The sequence below is a fragment of the Ursus arctos genome, unplaced genomic scaffold, assembly GCF_023065955.2.
Source record: "Ursus arctos isolate Adak ecotype North America unplaced genomic scaffold, UrsArc2.0 scaffold_5, whole genome shotgun sequence".
NCBI lineage: Eukaryota > Metazoa > Chordata > Mammalia > Carnivora > Ursidae > Ursus > Ursus arctos.
In genome coordinates, this window is record NW_026623067.1 from 35,063,122 (window position 1) to 35,088,311 (window position 25,190).

The 25,190-nt window shown below is 45.8% G+C and overlaps 1 protein-coding gene across 1 annotated transcript in view; it reads right to left on the reverse strand.

Moving 5' to 3' along the window:
• Positions 1–25,190, reverse strand: part of SPOCK1 (SPARC (osteonectin), cwcv and kazal like domains proteoglycan 1) — a 493,086-nt gene that overhangs the window by 243,470 nt on the left and 224,426 nt on the right. The window contains exon 3 of the mRNA XM_026508043.4: positions 22,896–22,941. Coding sequence (XP_026363828.1) covers positions 22,896–22,941 — 46 coding nt within the window. The remainder of the gene's footprint in view (positions 1–22,895; positions 22,942–25,190) is intronic.

A 25,190-nucleotide genomic window follows, 5' to 3' on the forward strand; every position in this document is an offset into this window, starting at 1 on the left:
GCATGTGGAGGTCACAGGCCACCTCGCCATCACCATCACGAGCTGTTTTAGCTGGCTCAGAATTACAGCGAAACCCACCCGACAGTCAAGGCAGGCTGGGGTTGCGTATTTTATTTATTTATTTTTTTTTTTTTTTAAGATTTTTTATTTATTCATTCAACAGAGAGAGAGACAGCCAGCGAGAGAGGGAACACAAGCAGGGGGAGTGGGAGAGGAAGAAGCAGGCTCATAGCGGAGGAGCCTGATGTGGGGCTCGATCCCATAACGCCGGGATCACGTCCTGAGCCAAAGGCAGACGCTTAACCGCTGTGCCACCCAGGCGCCCCTGGGGTTGTGTATTTTAAATTCAGCACTAGAGCCTCTGGTTTCTTCTGTTCTCAGTCTCATTTTCCTGGGACCAAAGACACCATTAAGAAGGTGATTTTGCACAATCGATAGAAAACAAAGCTTAGTATCTAAACACAGACGGCCACATGCGGACGTGGGGACCAACCAGAAACAAACTGGTCTGAAGCGTCTGAGATACTGGAAAACGCCCTAGCACCCTGGCTTACCGAAAGACCCCCAAAGAACCTGCCTAAGAAATGCTTCTGTCCAAACCCACTATTACGTGTTCTACAGGAATTCTGCAGGTGAATGCCATCACCTACTGCCCTGATGGTACTGCTGATTCAATTTTCTGCTTGCATATATACCTGCTCAGTCCCTTATTATGAACGAGCAGGGCTGGCCTCGGGACGAGACCTCTGGTCCTCATCCCGGCAGCCAGCAGAACTAATGACAGTAATGACTCGAAACTGATAAACCCACGGGCCGGCCTCACCCACCACCCCACGCTGTGGGCTTGCCTTAGCAGCACCTGCAAGGGGAGGCAGCACTCACAGCAACAAACACGGATTAAAGGATTATCTCACGAGATAAAAGCAAAGGAGGGCACGTATTGCACGGTGCACTGGGTGTTATACGCAAGTAATGAATCATGGAACTTTACATCAAAAACTTGGGATGTACTGTACGGTGACTAACATAACATAATAAAATATTTTTATAATAAAAAAAAGAAAAAATTTAAAAAAAATAAAAATGCTTTAACTGAAAAAAAAAAAAAAAAGCGCAACGAGGATGAAGCCATTTCTAATAAGGGGGCAACAGCACTCTTTCCAAAGAGCGGCAACCACCTCAGTAAATATTCTGGGGGAGGCTGTCACAGCTTATGCTATTATTGATGAAAGATAGAACTCCAATAAAAATTCAGTGAGTATAAAAAGTGTCAGAGATGGCTTCATTTCATGTGTAATAAAGTAAGGCACATAAAAATAACACCTTGGCTATAAAGACGCTATACTGCCTTCGATACAGGTACACAAAAGCACAAAGCGAGGCATGTAGAGGGGCTGCTGGTGGCACAGGGACCCGCTGAAAAAGAGCCCCCGGAGTTCAAGGGGCACAAAATTCAAATTTAGGCTGGAGCTAGGAGAGACCGCACTGCCAAACACATGTCCTTCAGGGAATTACGAGCCTGTAGCTGCCACTATGGGATTTACAAAACAAAGGACATTAGCAAGAGAGACACACTGAGAATTTGGGAAAAGGACAAAAAAAAAAAAAAAATTAGGAGTTGAAAAGGAATCCGCCTGAATTAGAGCTCATTTCCAGGCATCTTCCCAAGGCCATAGCGCCAAAATGGAAAAACACCTAAAATATGGGGTGGGCAATGTCAAGTTTAAAATCACAAGAACAGGGGAGCCTGGGTGGCTCAGTCGGTGAAGCATCTGCCTTCAGCTCAGGGCATGATCCCAGGGTCCTGGGATGAGTCCTGTATCAGGCTCCTTGCTCAGTGGGGAGCCTGCTTCTCCCTCTCCCTCTGTTGCTCCCCCTGCTTATGCTCTTTCTCTCTCATTCTCTCTCGCAAATAAATAAATAAATAAAATCTTAAGAAAATAAAATTAAATTAAATCGCAAGAACATCAAGTCTCTGGTTCTCCATTTAGGAATGTCCTGCCGGAAGACAGAATCCCATGTAATGGTGGTCAGCAGGGTTTTGCTCCATTCTCAATGGAGAGTGCACACACATGAAAAAAGAAATCAGGACTGTAGGACCTACATTTACAAGGGCAAATGAGTCCAGTGGGCAAGGCTCCGGGCAAGCACTGGCACCTGGGCCTCCCCAGATGCTCCGCCATGCCAGCACCTGTCACCTTGGCCTGCTGCCCTCCCACACGGGAACTGAAGTCAAATCCCAAAGGGGCAGGGAAGTCCGATTCTTTCAAACCAAGATCTGAGCCAAATTATGTCTTAAAGACGAATTTTACAACTTAGCAACATCCAGGACAAAGTTTATCTGCATCTAATAAGAGAAAACAGCTTGCCAAAATGGGTAAAAGTGAGTAATACAAAATAATCCTCTAAGAATTCCAATGAAAATGACCATCATTCTCTCTCCCCCGCCCCAGCAAAGGTTGAGGAGGTATTAGTGAACATGACCACCTGTCCCACTCAAATCCGAAAATAAACACTCTTGGCATTAAGCAGCCAGGTGAGAGCTAACATAATTAATTGTAAACACATCATGTTTCATTAGGATTCTCCTTGATGCTAGTATAAAAAAAAATCAATGATCTTTTCAACTTAATAGCCAATCTGAAAAGCAATTTTAGAAAAATAATTGGTTTCAGAAATGGAAAAAAACACATGGACATAAGTATACCCTGCCATTACTTTCTGGAGTTTTATAAGGCCATTTCCAGGACTCATATAACATTTATAAGAAATAATTATACTCCAAATGATCATTATACCAATTGTTGGTTCTAATCAATAGTTAAGGACATAAGCAGAGGAGGGAATTAATTACACATTCAATTCCGCTCCTTAAAAATAAAAGCAAAACTGAGGGCAATAAGCATCAAGAACTGGTGGGAGTGAAAAAGTCCCAGTTCTGCGTGCAGGTGTCCAGGCACAAAGGGCTCGTGCTTTTTGCAAAGGCACCCGGGTGGCTAGGAATCGAAATCATGTGGACACGAACCAGCTTGGGGGAGCTGTAGTCACATGGTCCAATCACAAATTCTCTGAAGCATGAATTCTTGCACAGCTGCCTTGGTTAAAAAATGTCTCGTAAGGAGCTTTAACGACCTGAGATATTCTTCAAGAATGGAATCTGTGATAAGAAAAGAGAATTCTAAATAAGAAGAATAATAAGGAAGGACAGTCAGAAGGATGAAGAGGCATGAGCCAGGTCAAAGAAGAGACCATGGAGGGAAAGGGGACCACAGCAGGTGGTGGCTGAGCACGCCCCAGGCTAAGAACAAGGCCGTGATCGGAGGCCAGGTGGCACACTGGAGAGGGTGGGGCAGGGAGCAGTGAAGGCAAGACAGATGGAGGAGGGGGTGCCTGGCCCAACACCTGGCACGTAGCCAGCTCGGTTCTCATACTGAGGCTGGGAGCAGGCCCTGGATGCCCCCCGCACTCCCTGTGCAGCCCAGTGGCACCCTCATCTGGGCTAGACTTGCCCTGGGTTCAGGTGCTACGAGCCACGTAGAAATCTGGGTTCTGCCCTGGCTAGGACCCGCATCATCCTATGGTTATAGAATGAATGCAGATATTTTATTTCCCTACCAATTTTCCTTCTGCTTGCTTCTCAGTAACAATCCAGGGCACAGAAAACCTAATAGATACATCTCTCTGGACCCCAGCTACACGTACATTACAGCAACATCATATAAGTTTACAAGGAACTTAAAAAAAAAAAAAAAGAAAGAATGTTTCTTTCTTAGAAAAAAAGGCCTTGTGTTAACTCTTATCTATTTTCCCACACATGACTTGGAGGCCAAGAATTGGCTACAGAGCTAAGCTTAAATATACTAAAATTTATTCTTTGGGTTTCATTTCTAGGGAAGAAAATACAGAGAAGTATATGTTTTCTGAGCCCTTGTCACCCTTTACATCCTACAGCATCTTTACCTGTATATCCTACTACTTAGCTCCTAATAATAACAGAACGAAGTCTTAAATTATTCTCTAAGTGTTTTACCTGTAGTTGTCTACTTCCTTCAGTCAGTTAGTCAACACCTGCCGAGCACCCTCTGTGCTAGGTTCACAGGTCTAAGTGACATACCATCCTGTCCTTGGAACTCACAGTCTAGAAGAAAAGCCTGTTTCCATAATCATCTGTGAAGCAGGAAGTAGAAGTAACATCTACTTCTATGGGCTCACTGATAACTACTGATTAACCCATCTCTATTGTGAAATATAGGATACTTACAAAAATTTAAGGCTACTAATATGAGGAAACAGTATGCTTGGTGGTCCAAGAATGGGAATTTCGGAGTCAAAGTTGGGTTCAACGTCTGGCTGTACCTCTAACTTGCTCTGTGACTCTGGACCTCTCTGAACCCATTTCCAGCCTTCGAATGTGATCATACACACTTGAGGAGAGAGTTCCTGTAAAGGGCTTAGTACAGAAGCTGGAAAAGAGTCAGTACTCAGAACCAGTAGGTGTCAAGTGATGTCTATACGCTATTAACAATCACTCCTTGGGCTGTGAGAAAAATTTATAGAGATTGGCGATAGTTTCTGCCCACCACTGTTGCCTCCCAATCAGAGAATCCTGGCCAGGCAGGCCCACAGCACATTTCGTGGGTTCTTCAAGAAAAGGTGACTCTTCTTTACATCAAAGTCAAAGATCATGTTGAGATCCAGAGCCCACAACCTCTCTGTCACCATTCTCTACCAACTAATTCTCTACCAACTCGTCAAGATGAAACTCGACCTATTTCCTCACCAACCAAAGAACAATGGGCGAGCACAAGCATTACAGGAGTCAATTCCCCCCCTTCCACCCAGCAATGCTGCCCTTTGTAGACATTGTTGGCTTGGCCATATAACCTGTTTGAAATTTCATGTAAGGAAAACATTAATGCATCAAAAAAGTACATCTCCTTTGATGCGGTAGCTGCTTTCAGGAACTTATCCTACAGAAATATTTATAAAAGCATGACAGAGTTACTTGCAGCAATAGTCAATGAACCCCACTGGGGAACAATTAGAAACAAAAACTGGAAATAACTCAAATCCAAGAACGGAAACGTGGCTAAACACCGAGCAGTGCTTTAGGAGTACTATCACAGAATACTATGCATCCACTAGGAATACTGGATTGATGGCTGCAATGACAACGGAGAGCTTTCTAAGAGCTGACGCGAAAGCAGAGGGATACAGCCCAAAGTCAATGTGCACACACACTGCTAGAGTGCTAGAGACAACTTCGACGAGTGTGGCCCGAGAAGCTGCTCAAGGTGGCTGCCTATGGGAGAAATAACTACGAAATAAAAGGGAGCAAGGGAGTTAACGCACTTTACTTTTTATTTTATATACTTTTGAACTGAGTTTTTTACACCATGCGCCTGTTTGTTTCACTTAAAAAGAAACTTCACATTTTCAGGCTGTCCGTTCAAAAGCCAAAATGCCTCCCCAAATTATAATTAACACTGAGCTACAAAGACACAAGTTCAGAGGAAATTAAAATTAGACTTTCCTTGAAAAACTTGACAAACTTCATGATTAAGGCAAATAGAACTTTTAGTACAGGTTTTTTAAGTTTTTTGGTTTTTTTTGACACACACAAAAAAAGTTGACAGCTACCTCTCGTTATCCATAGTATAATGGAGATTTAAACCTGGTTGTAGAGACCCATCTGGATTTGGACCTGGATTTCAGTTGGATTTGAACTCTATGAGACTCTAAACCAGGAACAGAAACCTAGGGCCCAGGGGCCAAATGCAGGGCCAATGTGGCACGCCACCAGTTTTTGTGTGGCCCCCCAGTTAAGAATAACTTGTACATACTCAAATGGTTGAAAATTAAAATAAGTAATATTTTATGACACGTGAAATTCTTATGACATCAACAGTTAGTGTCCATAAATAAAGTCTTATTGGAACACAGGCCCATTCATTTGCATATTGTCTTTGGATGCTTACACTCGATAAGCAAAGTAGAGTTGTTGCAGAAGAGCTCATATGGAGCCCAAAGCCTAGAGTATTTACTATCCGCCCCTTTATGGAAAAAGGCTGCTGGCCTCTGCCCGATACAACTGACTTAACTGAGCCTCAGTTAAAATAACTTAAAATAAGTTAAAACTTAAAAATAAGTTTAAAATAAACTTAAAAAAAAATAAACTTAAAAATAAGACCAGTAATAGCCCCAATTTCACAGGGCAGTTGTGAAGACTGAATGTAATAATGCGTGAAAAATGTTCGGCACTTTTTTAAATATTGTTTTTCCCGTTTCAAATTAAAGTCAGAATTTTCTTTTTTTTTTTTTTTTATAACCAGTGGTATATCAGCTATTTTTTCTTTCTTTTTTTTTTTTTTTTGTGGTACCAAAACTAAGGTATCTTTCCACTGATGGTGTCAGAGATCAGAAGAAAGAAGGCAGAGCCTGTCACATGTTGGTTACCGAATACTTTGGGCTATAAACGTGAGGACCGTTACCTTCAGGGCTAAGTGTCCATGCTCTGGTCCTACAGAGGCTGTGGTCACCTCCCCTTGGAATGATGATCCCCCCTCCCAGAACCAGTCTTTGCAGGTCTTCCGTATGGGTCCTTCAGAGACCGTGGGTCAGTATTACAGTGTGGCCCCCCCGGCCGCTCCCTTAGCCGTATCCTCCCTGTTTTCTCTGGAGCAGTCTGTGTGCACACCCATAGGTGTGGGAGGCTGACTCTCCAGAGAGCTCCACGGGAAGACACATGGAATGTCCTCGACATAGAGGACCAGGCGGTATTCTACAGGCAAAGAAGAACCAAAGCAGCTTCCAAAGCACATGATGAGAAACAGCGACAGCGGCGTTTACCAGTCCAGGCGAACGGGGGCAAAGGCACGGCCCAAGAGCGATTACCCGGGTAGTGCTGTGCAAATCACATTCGCCTGCACTCTCTGCTGATTCTTCCAACAACTCCGCAGGGTAGGTAGCACCATCCCCATTCTACAAGGAAGCTGAGGCCCGCGGAAGTCACGTGACATAGCCAAGGACCCGGCTATGGGAATGGGGGCCCCAGAAAGAGAAGTCTATCTTCCGTCCTTTTCCACAGCAGCTCTCAAACTAGAGCACGCATCAGAATCACCCTGATTGCTGGGTCCCAAAACCAAAGACTGCCACATTCCACAGGTCTGAGGAGAAGCTGGGTAATTCGCATTTCTAACAAGTTCTCAAGTGATGCCAGCCTGCTGGTCTGAGGGCCACACATGGAGAAACTGAGTCACTGTAACAGTAAGACCCTCACCCCCTCGTCGGCTTTCCCACCTCCTGCTGCTTGAACCAAATCCTACCCAACCTCACCTATTCGAGGAGACTATGTTCTTGTTTGTTTGCCACTCTCCCTTTAGGAAAATGATCACTCTTGGGGTGCCTGGGTGGCTCAGTCATTAAGCATCTGCCTTCGGCTCAGGGCGTGATCCCGGAGTCCCGGGATCGAGCCCCACATCGGGCTCCTTCCCTGGAGCCTGCTTCTCCCTCTCCCACTCCCCCTGCTTGTGTTCCCTCTCTCGCTGGCTGTCTCTCTCTGTCAAATAAAAAAAAAAAAAAGAAAGAAAGAAAGAAAAGAAAATGATCACTCTTTTCTTCCCGTTGCTGTCTTAGGGCTGATGTCAAGACCAGGGGCCAGGGGCCTGTGGTTCAGTCCTGACCGGCCAGTCGTTAGGTTTTAGCAAATGACTCCCCCTCTCTGGCCTCAGTTTCTTCCCTGTGAAGGGAGAAAGGCAATGCGATGATTCTCAAGAGCCCTGTCGGCGGAGCAACAAAGCCAATCCCTGATTCTGACAGAGCAGCCTCCCTCCCCTGGGTGCTCACTGTGAATCCATGTAGCTCCCCGAGGGGTCCCCTCCGCACTGAATGATCTGCCGGGGTAGACTGACAGAGACAGAATCATCCAGGCACCAGAAGGATGCCCCCAATCAGCTTTGGATGCCTGCCTGACACCTGGTTCCAGGTACTAAATAAACTTGTGAATCATCAGAGGAGTTGATGGGGAAAATCCAGACATCACCATTCATCCTAAAAGAACGCCCATTTTTCCCTGAGGTTGCGCTTAGACACAAGAATGTTCCTCCCCACGCTGCAACTCCTCGGGACCTTTCTTTGACGAAAAGCCTCTCTGTCTCTGTCTGTCTTTAAAAAGCTTGAGGCAAGCATAAGGCTGATAAATGATTTAATGTTCGCTGTTGCCACTGGGCACTGAAAGGATGTGACCTCAGGGCAGGCTCTGTGCCCAGGGCTGAGGCTAATGCCAGGCATCCCACAGTACGGGGCCCATGGTCCTGGGGGGTTGTCTGGGGCACTAGACTCACCGGGGTCTCCTCAGGGCCAGCTGCCCCTCGAGAGCAGAGCTGCTCGGCCCCAGCACTGCTGACGTGTCAGGCTGGGCACTGGGGGAGGCACCCAGCGCGGGGAAGGATGCTGGCAACGGCCCTGCCCACAGCCCGCTAGTGCATAGCACCCTTCCCCCACCACAGGTGAAGAAAACAAAACCGTGGAAAGAAATGGCCCAATGTCTCCAGGATGGGCATGGAGAGGGAGGGATCTCCCCAGTTGAAACTACTGCTGCAGACACATAATGGGCGTCAGGAAGAGAACCCAGGCTTCAGAGCCAGACGGGCTGCGGTTCAAATCCCCAGCCAGCCACCACACCACCTCAGAGACCTTGGGCAAATCTTTTTCTTTCCTATACTTTTCATTTATAAAGAGAGACTCACAGTCAATTCTTCAAGTAAAAGTATATAAAATATTCCAGAGTAAGAACGAAAATTCCTCTTGTTCCTCCCAGCCCATTCCTCAGAGATGAAAGGCGACAATTCGCTGTTCAGGTATCAAGCCCCCTCGGCTACGGACACACACAAACACTGTTTTAGTGAGTGGAATCCTCTCAGATACACTGTTGTGCTTTTTTATATGACTGTCACCAACATCAGGGATACTTTCCCAAGTGACTGTGTATACATTTCCTGAACCTGTTAAAAAGAAGCTGAGTATTTTACTCTCAGGATTTGAATCCAGTTCCCCAGTTTTAAAATGGGAGCAACTGTGTTGTCTTTATCCAGGTATCAGTATTAACAAGATTGTGCATGTGTACACACTTTAAGAAGAGTAGACCGTACTCGCATACAGTAGGTGTTCAATAAAAGGTAATTATCATTCTACCCGACAACTACTCACTCAGCAGTTACTTTGCATCCAGTCCTGCACTGGGCCCCGGAGATAACGCAAGTATACAGACACATGTAAGCCTGCTCCCAAAGAGATCACGGTCCGGCCATGGAATCAAACAGTAACTAATTCTAGAAAATTATTAAATCACAACTGTGTAATGACGCAAAGTACAGGCTACTAGGAGAGAGTGACCCAACTGAGTCTAGGGTCAATAAGAGAAGATTTCCTTGAGGAAGTAACATATACAATGGGACCTCAAGAAAGAGCTGGACATGCCACATGGTGTGGGGGGGGGGGCAGGAATACGTTAAGCACAGAGAGTGGGAATGTGGGAAGGTCCCAATGCAAACTATTTGCTAATTATTACAATATTACAGTAAATTCTTAAAGAAACGGTCACACAACTAGAAGGTGAAATAACTGTAATTCACCCTCAATTACAATTCTAACTCCCTCCATACTATCTAAATATCATAGTTCTAAGAAAAATGAAAACACACAGAGCAAAGAAGAAAAATGTAACAGTGCTGGAAATAGCAGTCACTGAGAATATTCTACAGAAAAGATCCTGCAGCACAATTAACCCAAGGGCTGGCATGATCATTTGCGACGAGGAACCCCCACCTCCTTGATCTGATGCTTCAGCCTGAATGCCCCTGGTGACGGAGACAGCGCCACCCCCCCCCCTTCTCTTCCAGGGACCTGCTCAGTGTTGACCAGATGTAAACACTAAGCACAAACTTCCCAAATACGTAATAATCCCTCTTTATCTGAGAATTTCAGGATCTCCTTTGGTGTCTGAGATAGCATGCTGTTCTCAACATCAAGGGAGACATTATTTGATAGGCTAACAAAACCACATTGAATCCTGCAAGCACTTCAGATTTCTCCAACAACACAAGCTGTCAGATGCCAGGAATTTGTGAAAGCATGCCCTTTGGGGGCTGCGGCAGGGGCTCCGTCGACGTGGCTCTAGCATTCGAAGATAGACGACAAGACACACGGAGGGACCAGGACTTCCTTGCAGCTAAGGACCAGCCTCATCGATTCCTCCTGGCCCTCAGGGTCTTCTCTAGAAAGACGATGGCTTCCCAGTTCCTTCACGCAGTACCCTTACCCTCAAGCATCTGAACATAGAGCAAAAAACATTTCTTTCCCCATGGAGGACAGCAATCTCTCTACATGAGCCTTACGCTAAGAAATGTCCATGCATTTGGAAATTCATGCGTGCGCCTGCAGCTCTAACAAGATAAAACATGGCACCAAGGCCAGAAATTCCTCTGCTATTCTTGCCAAAAACAATGGAATCCATTCATAGACGTACGATCGTTTCAGAAGGATGGAAGCAAAGATCTAAACTGACTGGATAGATCACTTTCCTTTCCGAGGAACACGGAATAATCCTGCCATTTTTCATACCCAAGTCCCTTGTATTTGCAAATAATGAGGCTTCAATTGTATACAACCAAACCCATTTACTTCTTCTTGTAAAGCTGCATAGACTACATTTTGTTAAACTGAATCTACCTTGATGTACCAATTTGGCAAGTTGTTTGAAGAAATCCTATGGGGAATAATTTCTATTATAAATAAATTATCAACTCTCAACAGACCTGCCTTACCATTGAGCTACATAAATTAGAAGTCAGAAGGAATGTCAATGGTAAGTACCCCCGTCCTCCAACAGCAAACCAGCTGGGTGGCTGCCCAGTCTTAAGTGTGAACATCCCAGCAATGGTGACCCATCCCTCGTGGCAGATACCCCTTCCCCACACTACTTGAGCTGCGAAAAGGCTGTACTTAGAGTGAGCTGAAATCTACCACTTTGCAACTCCCACTTTCTCTGGGACTATCCTTTGGTGCCAAACGATCCTCAGTTTCCTCTCTACAAGAACCCAACCAACATCTGAGTACAGTTCTTACATCCAAAGGAGTTCAAAATTCCACCCACTATGCGGCCTTGTATGGAGGCTTGCCCATACCGAGGGCTTTGTCACCTCACCCCTCCTTTGAAAACTACACAGGAAGGACTTGAAACCATTTCTGAATGAACAAATCTGTGCCTTGGTTTGAGTGTTCACCCCTAAGCTGACAGGGCATCACCAATGGAGAAGACAACTCGGGATTAACATGTGGGAACTGCAGCCTCCCCTTCACCCACCCCCCCAAGAGCAGCCATCATGCTCATAGTTCTGTTGGCTCAGAACTTGCTAACCAAACTTAGTATGAATTTGGCAATGTCTTCAAATAAAACGTGAATTTTACTAAGCATATCAGCATCTGGACACATCTGAGAAGCAGGGATGAACGTGTACAAGTATGTCTGCATGGGAAGTGTTTCCCACCATGTGGAGCTCGAATTACGTCATGAAGCTCCCATGGGATACCGTTGTAATCGCCTGGGCTTGCAGTGGGGTAGAGGTAAGAAAGCTGATGTTCATCACCACCCATTTGCCTGTGGGTTTGAATTAATTTACAGTCTCTGCATCGAGGAAGGTGACCATACATTCAGGCATCAAAATTCCAGCTTAGATTCTGGATCTCTGACCAAAGACACTGGCTCTACCTGCCACTTGGCTGATAAGAAGAGATCCATTTGCTTCTGCTAATTGGCAGCAGAGATCATCTGAACTTCTTGTTCCTGCCAGGAAAAACCCAGAACTCTCAGTTGCAATGCTAATCAGTTACCAGAAACAAAACAATCAGAGTATTCCCTGATGAAGACACAGGACATCCATTCTTCCTGATGTTGTCAATTTTATCCGTGGATCAAGCCAGGCCTTACGAAGACTGTGTACTCTGTATTATTCTGGTTTATCATTGAATTAACTTATAGAATTGCACTTTGGCCGTCAGCCATCCGTGTACCCGGAGAGACCTAGGAGGAAGCAGTCGTAGCAAGTGGCTGTGGTATTTACTGTCAGTCACGGTCAAGAGCACGCTCCCCCCACCCCCGCCACCCACCCCAACAACTCCCTGTTAGAGAACTCAGGTGGAGGAAGGCAACTCTAGCCTCAGTACCAGGAACCCCGCCCACCTCTCCTGAATAGCAGTCTTACTGTCATCTCACAGGCACATACAGGGGTGTGTTTCCTTCCTTACTTCCGTTGTTAGGAAGCTCTGGGGCCAGCTCTAGAAGTGCACAGAAATTGACTACACGTGTGTTTTCAGTAGTTACCCTTGCTGCAGCTTTGTTTAATCTACTTATGTTTCCTTACGTCCAAACGTTGTCCATCTATTCATTTTTTACCTGATACTTCTATATTCCCAAAAGTTACATTTTGAAGAATGGGACAGAGAAAATAATTTTTAAAAAGAAAAAAAAAAAGACAAAGAAAGTCAGGCTGTCATGCATTTGGTTACAGATCTGAGGGCGGCTGAGTGACATTTCAAGAAAATTCCTGTAAGGAAAGTGAACATTCATGGACATGAAGTGAAAGCAGTGGGGAAACAAGCGTCTTTCTCTCCCAGTCTTGACGTTAGCAGACAGAGAAGGGGCTGGAGCTGAATATGACCAAAGGCTCGTGGATGGCACTGACCCTGGGCCAAACCAGGGCTAGAATGTCACACCGGCTCCCAAGGGCTCAGTAGGACCCTCTTTTACTTTACTGGGGTCCTCTCCTGTTGGCAGTGAGTCCCTCTCATGTTGTCCACCTTCTCTATCACTTTCTATCATTCTTTTTGGGCCAAAAAAGAGCAGGAACAGCGTAGGGCCAGCTGCTGAACATGACACCCATCCCCTGCCGTCAGCTCCTCTGGGCCGGGCTGCCGGGGCCCCTGGCGCTGCCCAAACCCTCCCCGGAGCAGGGAGACTCAGCACCTGATTCGATCCCTCCTGATTCCCACGGGCTTCACTGGGGCTCTTTGGGCAGTGGTTTGTGTTTCAGAATCTCCGAGGCACCTGTGTCGTGTGAATTGTGTGAGTGTGAGTGTGCTTGCATGCGAGCAGGGGTGTGTGTCCCTCTTCTCAAGATTGAAACAATCCATCTGAAGGGGGTGTGGGAGGCCCACGGAGAAACAGCAGCAATAACCTGGCACTGCGCCCGGGGCTCGGGTTCCCATCAGGCTCCCCTGCTCATTACACGCGGCTACAGGCCTCACAGTGTCCGAGGGCAGCCTGGGCACAGATGACTTCCACTCAGGCAGTGTGTCCCCAGCTCCGCGAGGCACTGCCTCCAGGTCGGGGGCACTCCAAGGACGCCTCAGCCTCCAGAGCACACGCACCACAGGCCAAAGACAAGGTCTGACAATGAGGCCTCCGGCTTCCCTGTCAGAGAGAAGCCACAGACAAGAGGCCCAAGGACACACCTACCCTCTCATAGGCTTTTTTGGTTTTTAATAATTTACTTGCAAACACTGAAGGACTGGGTTTCACACACATGTCAAAACTTCTCTATCTCCTGCTTCCCTTGAGAAATCAGAAATTCTGTCACCACTGGGTCCCAGACCCTCACGACCAGCCTGAGCGAGGGCTGCATCACAGTCACTCCCTGGAGACAGAGCTGGTGCTGGCTCGTCCCGAACCCCGTCCTCCCCCTGTTCCTGCACAGGTGACCTCACTGTTCTCCTCCGTCTCTGCTCTGGGGGTGTTTCGAGGTGCCCACCAGAGAGATCTTGAGAGACAAATGGGTAAAGAGTGAAACAGCCTGATAAAGCAATGGCTTACCCTTTCCTCGTCTCTCTTAATAAATGTGTTTTCCAAAAGAAGCAATCCTATCAAACTCCACTTCTGTAGCAACTGAAGGCTCAGCTCTCAGGGAACATTTCTTCCCATCAAACGCTGCCCGCCGCCCCCGGCTTATCTCCAGGTATCTGCTCATCCTTGAGGGGCTCCCGGGTCGCCTCCTGGGACCCCTTTCCTGAGCCTCACCCAGAACTGCTGACTGGCCAGGAGCATCCAGGGTGCCTCAAACACATCCTCGGGCTTATTTTACTGCCCACAGGTCCTGCTCTGGACTAGACAGACGCTAAATGCCCTGAGGAAAGCCTCCATGACATTCCTCCTCACAGTTCCCGTGTGGAACCACCTCGGCACCTCCCAGGTCATCGGTTAAGCACTTGCCTCAACAATTCCCTGATCAGTCAGCTGGCGTGTTGGGTCAGGTAAGCAGACGTAGCAAAAGCTTCAAAGAGCCTTCCAAATCTGAGAGTCCAGAACAAAACAGTGGCCCCGCATCTTTTACCAAAGTTTTGTTGCCTTTATCGTGATCCTTTTATTAAGACTGGGTTGGGCTCACCACCAGGAGTTTGACAGATTGTAGGTGCAGTAAATCTCAATTTCTATTTTATAGAGGAGGAGGAGACTGCCTCCGAAAAGCTAAGCACTTGCCTCGGCACACACAGCTTCTAAAGGCAAGAGCTGGGAATCAGACCCCATCACTGAGACGGAGAACTGAGGACCTTTCCGATATACCACGTTGCCTCTCATCCTGCGTGGCAGTTAGGGCCAAATGGACATCAGGCCTCCAGCAACACAACTGAAAGCTTCGACAGAAGAAAAGTCTCGTCGGGCGTGGGACCCGTGGGGACACAGGTGATGCCGGCAGCATTCCCCCCAGGAGCCACCACCTCCTGGTTGTGAAAATGCTCTAATCCACTGTACGGTCTCAAATGAGGAAAATTTAAACAGCATTATTGATTGATTTTAAAATTCAGCTGACATTTTTTCCCTATTGAGAATTTCCCCAAACCAGGGCTGTTTCATTAGGACTCCACAAATACAATATAATTAATTCAGGGGCTGTTGTTCTAGCAGGTGGAATAGCAGGAAGGATTTTTTTTTTTTTTTTACCGTTTTTATAAAACTAACACTACATTTTATGAGTTTGGGGAAAGGTAATAAACATGTCTTTAAAATGGATTTGTCCATGCTGAAGGAACCTCTTAAACACAGTAACAGAAAGCCGCAGAGCCCGGTAATTGCAAGGGGAATTTTACTGCCCTTCATGATTCTCTATCATTCCATGCAAAGGATGGAACACAACCCAGGACGGCTTGGTTCTAGAGGCACAGGGTGCTGGGAGCTCCTAGTGAAACCAGGAGGAGGCTGGCACAGAACACTGACGGAGCCATCGGCACCCCCACAATGAAATGGGTCCCACACAGTCCTAGCTGACGGCACTCGGCTGGCAACAAAGTGAGGGTTAGTGGGCACAAGCCATACACCAACTCGTGGTTCTCTGCAACATGATGTCATTGAGTCTCCACGAATGTCCCACGACACAGGTGTCACCAGCCCCCGACGAGAAGACAAAGACTACGTAAGTTACGGCAGTGGAGGTGGCCAGCTAATCGGGGACTAAGACTGCAACCAGAGCCCTCGAGACCCTGCTCTTCCCTCCATTCGCTGGCAGCGCCCCCAACAGTCTATGAGAAGACCAAGGACCTCTCACTTTGGCCTTTTTCGCTTTTTATTTCGAGCCTCCCTCCCCATCCCTGATGGTTTAAAGGCCCGTTTAATTTCGCTGGTTTTATTGCAGCTATATTCATACCTCGTTGGCTAAACTGTAACCTTTGAAACTAGAGCATCAGGCTTCAGATTTTTCATTTTTCCTTCCTTTATGAGGAAAACATACACAGACTCTCTGCTGCCTGAAACCATGATAGCTTAACTATCATGGATGGAAAGGACCTCGGGAACCCCCTTTTTATTTCAGAAATAGGCTAAGTGAAGTCCAGAAAGGCCACGTGATTTGCCTGAATTTAACACATTTAAATAGTGGCAGAATCATGACCCACTCAGCCCTTTCCTGGGATACCAGGCTCTCCAGGCCAAGTGCCTTCAGGGCAGAATCAGTCGGTGTGTGTTAGAAATAGAAAGGCTAAGAAAAAGCAGCCCCGATAGCAAAACAAATAGAGCCAACATAAATGTCCGCCAGTGGGGGAATAGCGGATAAATGGTACCATATTAGTATAATGCAACATAACACTAGAAAGGCATTAACTAGATCTGCAACTACCACACCAAAGACCTTCAGAAACAACTTTCAATGAAATGAACAGGTTAGAGAAGGAAACATTTATTTCTAGGGCCCATCAGGTAATGTAATATCTTGCTTGGAAACAAGCCCATATGACCTATAAGTATAAGAACATGGACAGAAAAGTGCATTAATAATGTGGCACTTTAGGGAAAAGAAGCAAGAAGGGGCACCCACTGGATTTCAATCTTCTATGTGATATTTTATTTCTTTAAAATGAGCAAACAGGCCAAGGTGCCAGAGATGAAAGTTGTGACTTCTAATTTATCTAACTTCAAAGCAGATAGGCTGAGTAAAAAGTGGGAGCACACCGAGATGTGAATTAACAGTGTTCTGTTTCTTCCCTGGCAGAATTGACTTCGAACAGTTAAAAATCAATACTTAAAAAATTAAAAACAAACAAACAACAAAAAGAAAACAGTAACTATGCTATTGTCATAATCAAGAAAGAGAAGAAGGGACAGCAAAGAGAGAAGCGAATGGGGCCGGAGCAGAGCGGGAAGATCTGGGGTGGGAAACAGACTCACAGGCGGGGAGAGGGACTGCCACTTAGGGGAAAGCGTAGTGGTGACATCACGCGGAAAGGCAAAGGTAAGAGGGAGAAACCAAGCAGACCAGACATGAGAGGATTAGGGGAAAATTATTAGGATGCTTCCCACAAACCAGGCCAGCCGCCTCGGAAAATCAGTAGCTCCAGCAATCAGATAAGGTGAACAGATCCTTAAACACTGAGAAATGTTCAAGGCCGTATGAATGCAAATTAGAGGCTATTTTGGGGTGAGGTTAAATTCAAGAGGAAAGCTGAGGGGACTGAAGAGTTCTTTTAAGCCTAGCATGTAAAATATCAGATTAATCTAGAGGGAAAAAAAATCCTCTTCGGAAGAATCATTTTAAAAATAAGCAATCTTGCCTTCCCTAGAGCCCCCTTCAGAACTGGGACAAAACGTGGATGCCACCATAATCCATGGAGCTCCGGTTCCAGAAACACAGCCGAAACATGGAAAGGACTCTCCCCTTTTGAGTCTTAGAATTTCTGCTTCAAAACAGTTCAAGGCTTTGGTCAGAATTTGAGCTTGTTGGGATCTTGGTATAATAGATGGGAAGTCAAAGGGCAAGGGTTTTCTTCTTTTCTTCAATTCAAGTGAACAGCATGAGTGAAAAGGGCCCCTGACTCTGCGAGCTTTATATTTATCTGGAGATCAATTTCTACAAGTTCATATTCTGCTCTGAAGATCACCAGCATCATCGGAGATTTAGTCACAGCCAAGCTGCTCAGGAAGAACGATCAGTACTCACTACAGAAGAGAAAACACTATCCCTAAAACCAACAGCTATACACTCCATCTAAAACATTCATTTATTCCACATTAAAGGAACTCACTTGTTTCAAAAAGTTCCATGATAAATCTCCCTTCAGCCATTTGTCCTGAAAAGGCTTGTCTCATCGAGCGGAACTTCATACCCACATAAATCAGTGGGTTCTTTCAGGGGTGGACCATGGCTCCGGGACAGAACCGCAATTAGTTAATGTTCCATCACGTTAAGACTTCTTCAGCTAATCAGAACTCTATTCTAAAAGTAAAGTATTTGTTACATACAAAAATTACCTTCCCAACCTCCCAATGCAATAAAAAAAAAAAAAAAAACCACACCTTTTATTCAGCAAAAACCTTGCAATGAATCCTTTAAGTTTCTTTTTCAAAAAAGACTGGTCAAGTAGCTTTGAAACAACTTTTTAGAATTCACTTTGCTTCTTGTTCATCCTCTATCCTATGACACAAAAGCAACACCTTCTATTAACACAACACTGTGGTTTGAGAAATTGTCTCCTCCTTCCTGCTCCAAGCCCTTTGGATAACATTCCTCAGCCACCCCACTCCAGGGAAAAAGAGAACCTCTGAGGCAGCGCCTTTCTTACCACACTGGCGGTGGCTGTAACTAGCGACGGTTGGTGGCTACGGCACAGGGAGCCTGATCCACACACCACAGGCACAGAATGAGTGAGGCCGAGTAGTAACAGAGAACGTCACCTCAACTCACACTGACCTGTGTCACTTGTATTAACACTTGACATACTATGGACTTCCCAGTTTCTCAGACCAACACTCCTCGCCCGACCCACCCCCACCAGCCGTGGCACTTGCTGCCAGCCCCCAGCCCCCCTTCCCAGTACTTACACGCTCTCTATGCTTAAGACTTTAGATGGATGGCTTACGACTGACTGATAATTGGCAGTGCCCCACAGACAGGCCTTTCCCACTGTGGTCCCTGTTACCCAGCACAGCAGGTTGAAACACGGAGCACTTGAGAACCGTGTATGGATGGATGGGAGGAAGGAAGGAAGGAACATATTAAGAGCCTGAACCTCTTCAGCCCCCAAAATGAGGATCCGGGGTGCACCGCTGCAATGACCCGCCCACCCCACCCCCCCCGCCTGGTGTAAAACAGGCCAGCTCCAATTTACCCTGAGAGCTTCAGAGCACCTCAATTCTGAAGGCCCCCAGAAGGGAAGAAAGGAAGAAAGAAATAAAAGCTGAGTGGAAAAGGGAGGAAGCCACAGGGAGAGGCACGTAAACAAGAGGAAGAGAGAATGATAAAGATCAATTACTTGCTGAAGCAGCACTTATACAGCACTTACTGTATGCCAGACATTAACTCATTTCATCCTCCCAACGCCTTTCCTGGTGCCATTGCCAGGTTGGAAGGCTTCAAAGCAGAGAAGTGAAGCAACTTGCCCAGAATCACTCAGCTAGTAGCTGGCAGAGTCAAGTTCCAAATGTGGAGAATCTGACTGCAAACCCCAAGTCCCCACACCGCACTTACCAGAGCGCATCCCAGAGAACACACTACTTTCTCTGGGTACCTGATAGGCGTGGAGTGAAAAAATAAAAAATAAAAACACGTGATCAAACGCAAATTGAGAAAAATGCTAAGGTAAATGGGCTTCTTTACTAAAGGACTTTCCTGAGCTTTTCATTTGCTCATGAGTCCTGTGACTCTCCAGAAGAAGAGAGTTTATGTGGGTCCCAAACTTACTGGACCAGGAACTGTTTTCTTGGAAAAGTGCTTTGCTGGACCAGACACCACTTCCAGAAACATAAACCTCATACCTGCTCCGTACCCACTATGTGCTCCCAGGTTTGCCAGAGGCCAGGTGATGGAATACGCTCACAGGGCAGAGTGACGGAGGTCACCCAAAACTCTGGGATCATGCCCGAGCCCTATAGCCTCAGCCAGCCTCCTGCAGAGGTCCACCCCAGGGCCTCCGCTCCTGCCCACGCAAGACAAGAACTGTTCGCAAGAGCCCGTGCCCTCTCCAACTGGGCAGCCTGCCCAACGCGCCCCGCAGGGCGTCTGGCTTTGTGGACTTCACAATGGCAATGTCTCACCTGAGTGAGTAATCGTTCCCTTCAATTCTGAACTCTTCTCTGTCCCTTCTGTGAGATCATCTGGCGTTAAGTCATTATCACACACAGAAAAAAAGGAATATACTACTTTACCCAAATCTCACAAAGAATTCTTAGAAATGCCTGAAGTTGATAGCTATTATCCTCCACTGACAGAAACATTAATGATTCGCTTTAAGATAACAAGTAAAAGACGTTTTCAGTCTCTTGGAAGGAGACCACCAAGTGAGGTACTTTTCTTCTAACTGCCTGCGAGTCAATTACATGATAAGTGCGCTCTATGAAGCCCTGTTGTTCCAAGCTCGGTAAATATCCTGAAGCAGAGAATACAATTACAGCTGAGCAACTCCTTCTTAAATACTATGAGTGTCCTGACAATGCCCACCGACACCTAAGAGAAGAGGGAGCTACATGGGCATTTCAGAGATCAAGCTCCAGGGCTGAATGCGAAGTCCACCTGCCTACGACAGCCAAAGCCCAAAGCTCCAAGGCCATGAAAGGGGCAGTGGACAAGCCATGCGGGAGTCCTATAAGAGGGACATCATTTAGCAGCTGTGCCTTGGGCTCCCCACCACAGCTACTGAGTCACCCAACTAAGTCCTCACAAATACTGCCTTCACCACGTCATTCCTCCGCTGAAAACCTTTCTCCGGTTCCCCACAGCCAAGAAGACAAAGTTCAGTCAAACCCACCTTTCCAGCTACACTCCACCAGAATCCCTCAATGCCCGCCTTCCTTGCCCTCTTCTCCCCTGCATTTTAAGCCCACCTCGCCCCCACCGCCATCAGGAAGCCCTGTCCACCCCCAAGCAGTGCGTCATTGTCACGTGAAACCCTGCGATGCTTTTCAACAAATTCAATTTCTACCAACTCCAAGTTTTCCCCCAACCACAAAACCACTCGTACCATGTTTGATTCTTTTTCCACTTAGGAGGGGAAATGACTTCTCTCTGCAGCTGACAACTTTCACTGGAGTTCAGCAATTCTCCTATTCTCTGGAAGATGAAAAGCTCTACATCTTCCATGCCTATGGTTCATATTTCACCAAGTGGTGTCAGCACTGATATAGTAACCTCCCATTTTTATTGAGCGGCGCACCATGTAATTGATGACATCTGCTGGGGCTGATATTTTAAGTGAAGGCTATTCTCAGCTCTGCCCGCTCTGCCCGTGGCTCTGTATATAAATAGCCAACAGCCGCTATACCTGAGCTACAAAGTGGGGCTCCTTGGCTAGGTCCTCAGTTACACCCCATCAGGTCATGAGGTTTTATCGAAGGGAGATTTATCTCAGCAGATCCAGTTTTCATGCCTGCAGAGCTAGAAAAAGAGGGAGCAGGGGTGGGAAACTGCCGGATATGCTCGCCATCATTCCTAGGAGACAAAAATCCTTCTTTGGACTTTCTGGTGCAGCAGATTTAAATACCACGCTCTTTTGGATGCTCAAAGTTTCTGTGTTTGCCCCCAAATCAAGGCAAGTGATCATATACATCCCCGAGTGGCAAATGACGCCCACCTTCCAGTATTATCTTTTCCAATGTTTACTAGTAAAACTGAAAATGTCTTCCCCTGGTGAAGTTTTAGTTTTTGTTTGCAAGTCTTGGGGCAGAGTCAATCCGGCAGTTATTTAGACAACAAGGGATCCTCAAAGGCCAAGAACCCATTTGTGGTTCAGGGCTGGAAACAATCAGTCCACTGCCACCGTCAGTGGAGACACCTCCGTAAGCAAGATCCTGGTAGGAATGTTGACGGAAGGGCGCGTCTGTCAGGCACAGAGAATGTGTTGCTCTGTGTCTGAGTGTTCTTCTGAAAGGAAGGTCTATCCTTTCAAAAGGAATGTTTAGAAACTTTGACCAACTTCAATGGCAAATTTTTAAGTTAAATTGTAAATATCTTCGTATGCTTTCATGTGGCTTATTATGACAACTCAGTCATTGGTAAAGTGGCAAAGGAGAGAGGCTCTTGGAGGCTGCTAAGATACGGGTAAGTCCGGACTGATCTCCAAAGGAAAGCCTTTCCGGGCACCCGCTCCCCAGACGCAGGCAACACACGGTAAACTCCCCAGCTACAGATTCAACACCTGCCCTGAGCACATCCCACGGAAACTGCGGACCGGTTTACCTGCCCAAGCTCTACTTTGAGCCCCCCCGCCCCAAAGGCTGGCACCACAGCTCTTTTGTTTTATTCCCAGAACCTGGCTTGGTGCTTGTGCGCACTGTGGGTATTCAACTTTGAGAATGAATGAATGCATTATGAATGAATACAATGTTGCCCTACTTAGAGGCACGGGATAAAATGCACATGTTAAAGAAATTTTAACACCAATGTTGTTTATAAAATAAATAAATAAAACAAAACCCAGAGTCCCGGGACATAGGGACCCATTCAAGTGACAAAGGAGAGAGGAGAAGGAGGCACCTTCTACCATGTTACATGTCAATGCCTTCCTTGATTTCTTTTTTTGTCACGGCAACCATCAGGATCACATCAAACACTCAAGCCGCAGAAGTGGGAACCTTTGACACGTGGTCGGTAACCCTGCTCCTCCAGGTTTTGGTATTAATTGCATATACATGCTTCAAGTGCAATCTAGCATCATTTTCAGCAGCCAGTTCTGTGGCAACAGCTACCACACATGGAACAATAGGAACAGGGACGTGATTCACAGTAGGTCCTCGGTGTGTCTTAAATAACTCACAGGAGCACACTGGTAGTGATTTACAGTGGCCATCAGGAGATGGGCTTTATGCTTGCTTGTGGGAGTGCAAAGAGCCCTCTGAGGACCAAGCTTACACCCAAGTGGTCAGTGAGCAGCCTCAGAAGCAAGTTTCTATTGGGAACCATGAAGAAGTTATTTAACAAATGAAATACTAGTGCTCTTGAAAGTCTCCTGGGACTAACCTGTTTCTAGAAAGAAAGTTTCATTTTTATAGCTCATGTCAATTGCAAAGCATTTCCAGGCAGTCTGTTCCACGAAAGAAATCACTAGATTCCACCCAACAACTTACCAGGTTACTGTGATAAGCATTTTCCTCTCTTGTAATGGTGGTGTTTAAAAAATCCCAAAACCAAAAACATCCAATGATTGTAGGCAATCCAATACATTTTTAAGAATCTGTCTTAGGCGATCTCAGACAAATAACCAAATTGACTAAATAACTTCCATCACCATAGTCATGTCAGGCCCCCAAATCAGTCAAATAAGACAGCTCTCTGGCCTTTTTAGGAACAGTAACTCAGCGTGCGAGGAAGGAAAAATGAGAGTGCATTTCCCATGGAATATGCAACAAGAAATAATGCATCCTTTACCTTGGTCAAAGGGCTTGTTGGGATTCCAGTTTCTGAAATAATCATCCTATATAAGGAAAAAAAATAGAAAACGAAGGTCAGATTTCAGAAAGCATCTCACATCACTGCATAAAAACCTACCTTTCTCCCCACCTCCCAAAACACAAAGGAAAACACACATGGCTTAGAAATCTTTCCCTAAACAGACATTCATGTGAAATCAAAAATGTCAATTTACTTTTTAAATTCTTGTCTTTTCAAACTGTATGGATTAAACACCAGGAATAGTAAAAACATTTCAGCCTAATATGGAAACAAAGCTGCTCTTCTTGGCTTGACAGAAAAACCAAGACACCTTCTAAGTGCAAAGTGGATTTGGTATCAATTATACTGCAGGTGATGCCTTGCTGCCCTCGCTTATGATTAAGCCTCTGTGTTTGTAACAGCTGATAATTTCAACTGTCAACATTCCTTTCATGCGGAGACATGTAACTCGTGGTGTGCAGTTCCAGTTCCCCAACACTCACAAAAGTTAAAAACAGACTGGCCCTTCCAATGTTGGAATTAACCACAGGCATGCACTGAGCTTCCTACCATTTGTTCTGAGTGTGTGACAATAAAGTAACAAAGGCTGGCCAGTCTGCTCAATTCAAAACCACGTCTTTCTTGCAAGTTGTATCAATTTATGCTCTGAGGCTAGACACTTCCTTACTCCGAGATTCCCAGGGTCTAGGCCATTCACTTATTCATGGTTACATTAACCTCTTCTCCACTTTTTTTTTAAATAATTTTTATTCTGTTATATTAGTCACCATACAGTACATCTCCAGTTTTTGATGCAATGTTCCATGATTCATTATCCACTTTTACTAACCTCTCCTTCTTAACGGCTGCCTGCTCTCTTTACCCTCGGCGCCCCGCCCCCAGCTCAGCACTCAGCCACCCGCACTGTCCCCTAGCACACCCATTCTGTGCACGCAACCGGCTTGCCAGGTGAAGAGACTTCACCCATGTTTATCATCCCCACACCATTTCAGGGCTTGTGCACTTTTTCATTTAATTTCCTCCTCCATAGAGCGATCTTATTTGCTCTATGTGTTTTTGACAAGTACTCTGCGCGCTGCAGACAATTTCAGAGAGCTGTCTACAACAAGGCCTCAATTTCTCTTCCGGAGAAGTTAATTTACATCAAAGTGCACAATTAGTTTAAATTATTGTCCATGCTGCCTCCTGCTGCAGTTTATCTCCGACATGATCTCCCATGAATTTTGTCGGCCTCCGTGTCGTTCAATTACCTGGCTTTATTAGACCCTTGTTGAGTTCGCCTAAGCCCTTCAATAGATTTTAGGAAACTGCATTTAGAGTAAAATCACAGCACATTGCTTCTTGGGCAGTGATTCCATTTTCCAGAGCATGAATAAACATGAACAGGTTCCTCTGGATCCTGGGAATTCAGCATTTAATTATTTTTAACTCCAAGGAATTGGCCCACTTTGCTCTGGCTTTAATGTTATGGCATAACTGACCTTCTCATCCACCTGGTTAGGAAGCCTCCAAGGGCCACACCATGAAATATCATGGAGAAGATTCAAAGCAAGCCCTCTGTCCACCTATGATTTTAAATACAATCCTAATCTTTTGAACTGCGTGATCTGAGACTCAACAGCCAATGTCAAATGAGTGTAAGTTTAAGACTGGATACTAGGTGGGAAAAATTTAGCACCCAATTTCTCAGTTGCATGGCCAACGTGCTCTCAACCCTAGACACGAGCACGTTACCCACACATTCTGCTGTTCCTGAGGACATGAGAAGAATTAACCCAGGAAGAACCCAGCCTCACCAATGGAGAAAAAAACACCACCCATCCTTCCAACTGTGGTCCATCAATGCCCTCTTCGCATACAGAGGCCAACTTCCTGTCCAACAGCAGTGTGGAATCTTGTGAAATATTTTCTACTTGAACATGCTGTTCTGATACATGGAAGTCCTTGGAAGCTTAGGATGTGTGTCTGACAGGGAAAGCCTGGAGCCAAAGACAAGTTCCTTTACTTTAATTTCACATGCCACATTCCTTTTGATGTCAAAGAAAGGTTTGAGCAAGTCTCAAAAACTGAATATCCCCTAATGATTTCCACCTACTTTGTAACCTGCCTGGCATGTGAAGCATGCTTCTGGACCCCTTTCACTTTTCCAGGTTAACTACAATGGCCACTTTTACAAATTTCTTGGGGGAAAAAAATCGCAGTTTCAAATACAAAGCCTTTCAGTCATAAAAGCAGATATCCGCATTAGAATATTTTAAACTGATTGCAAAG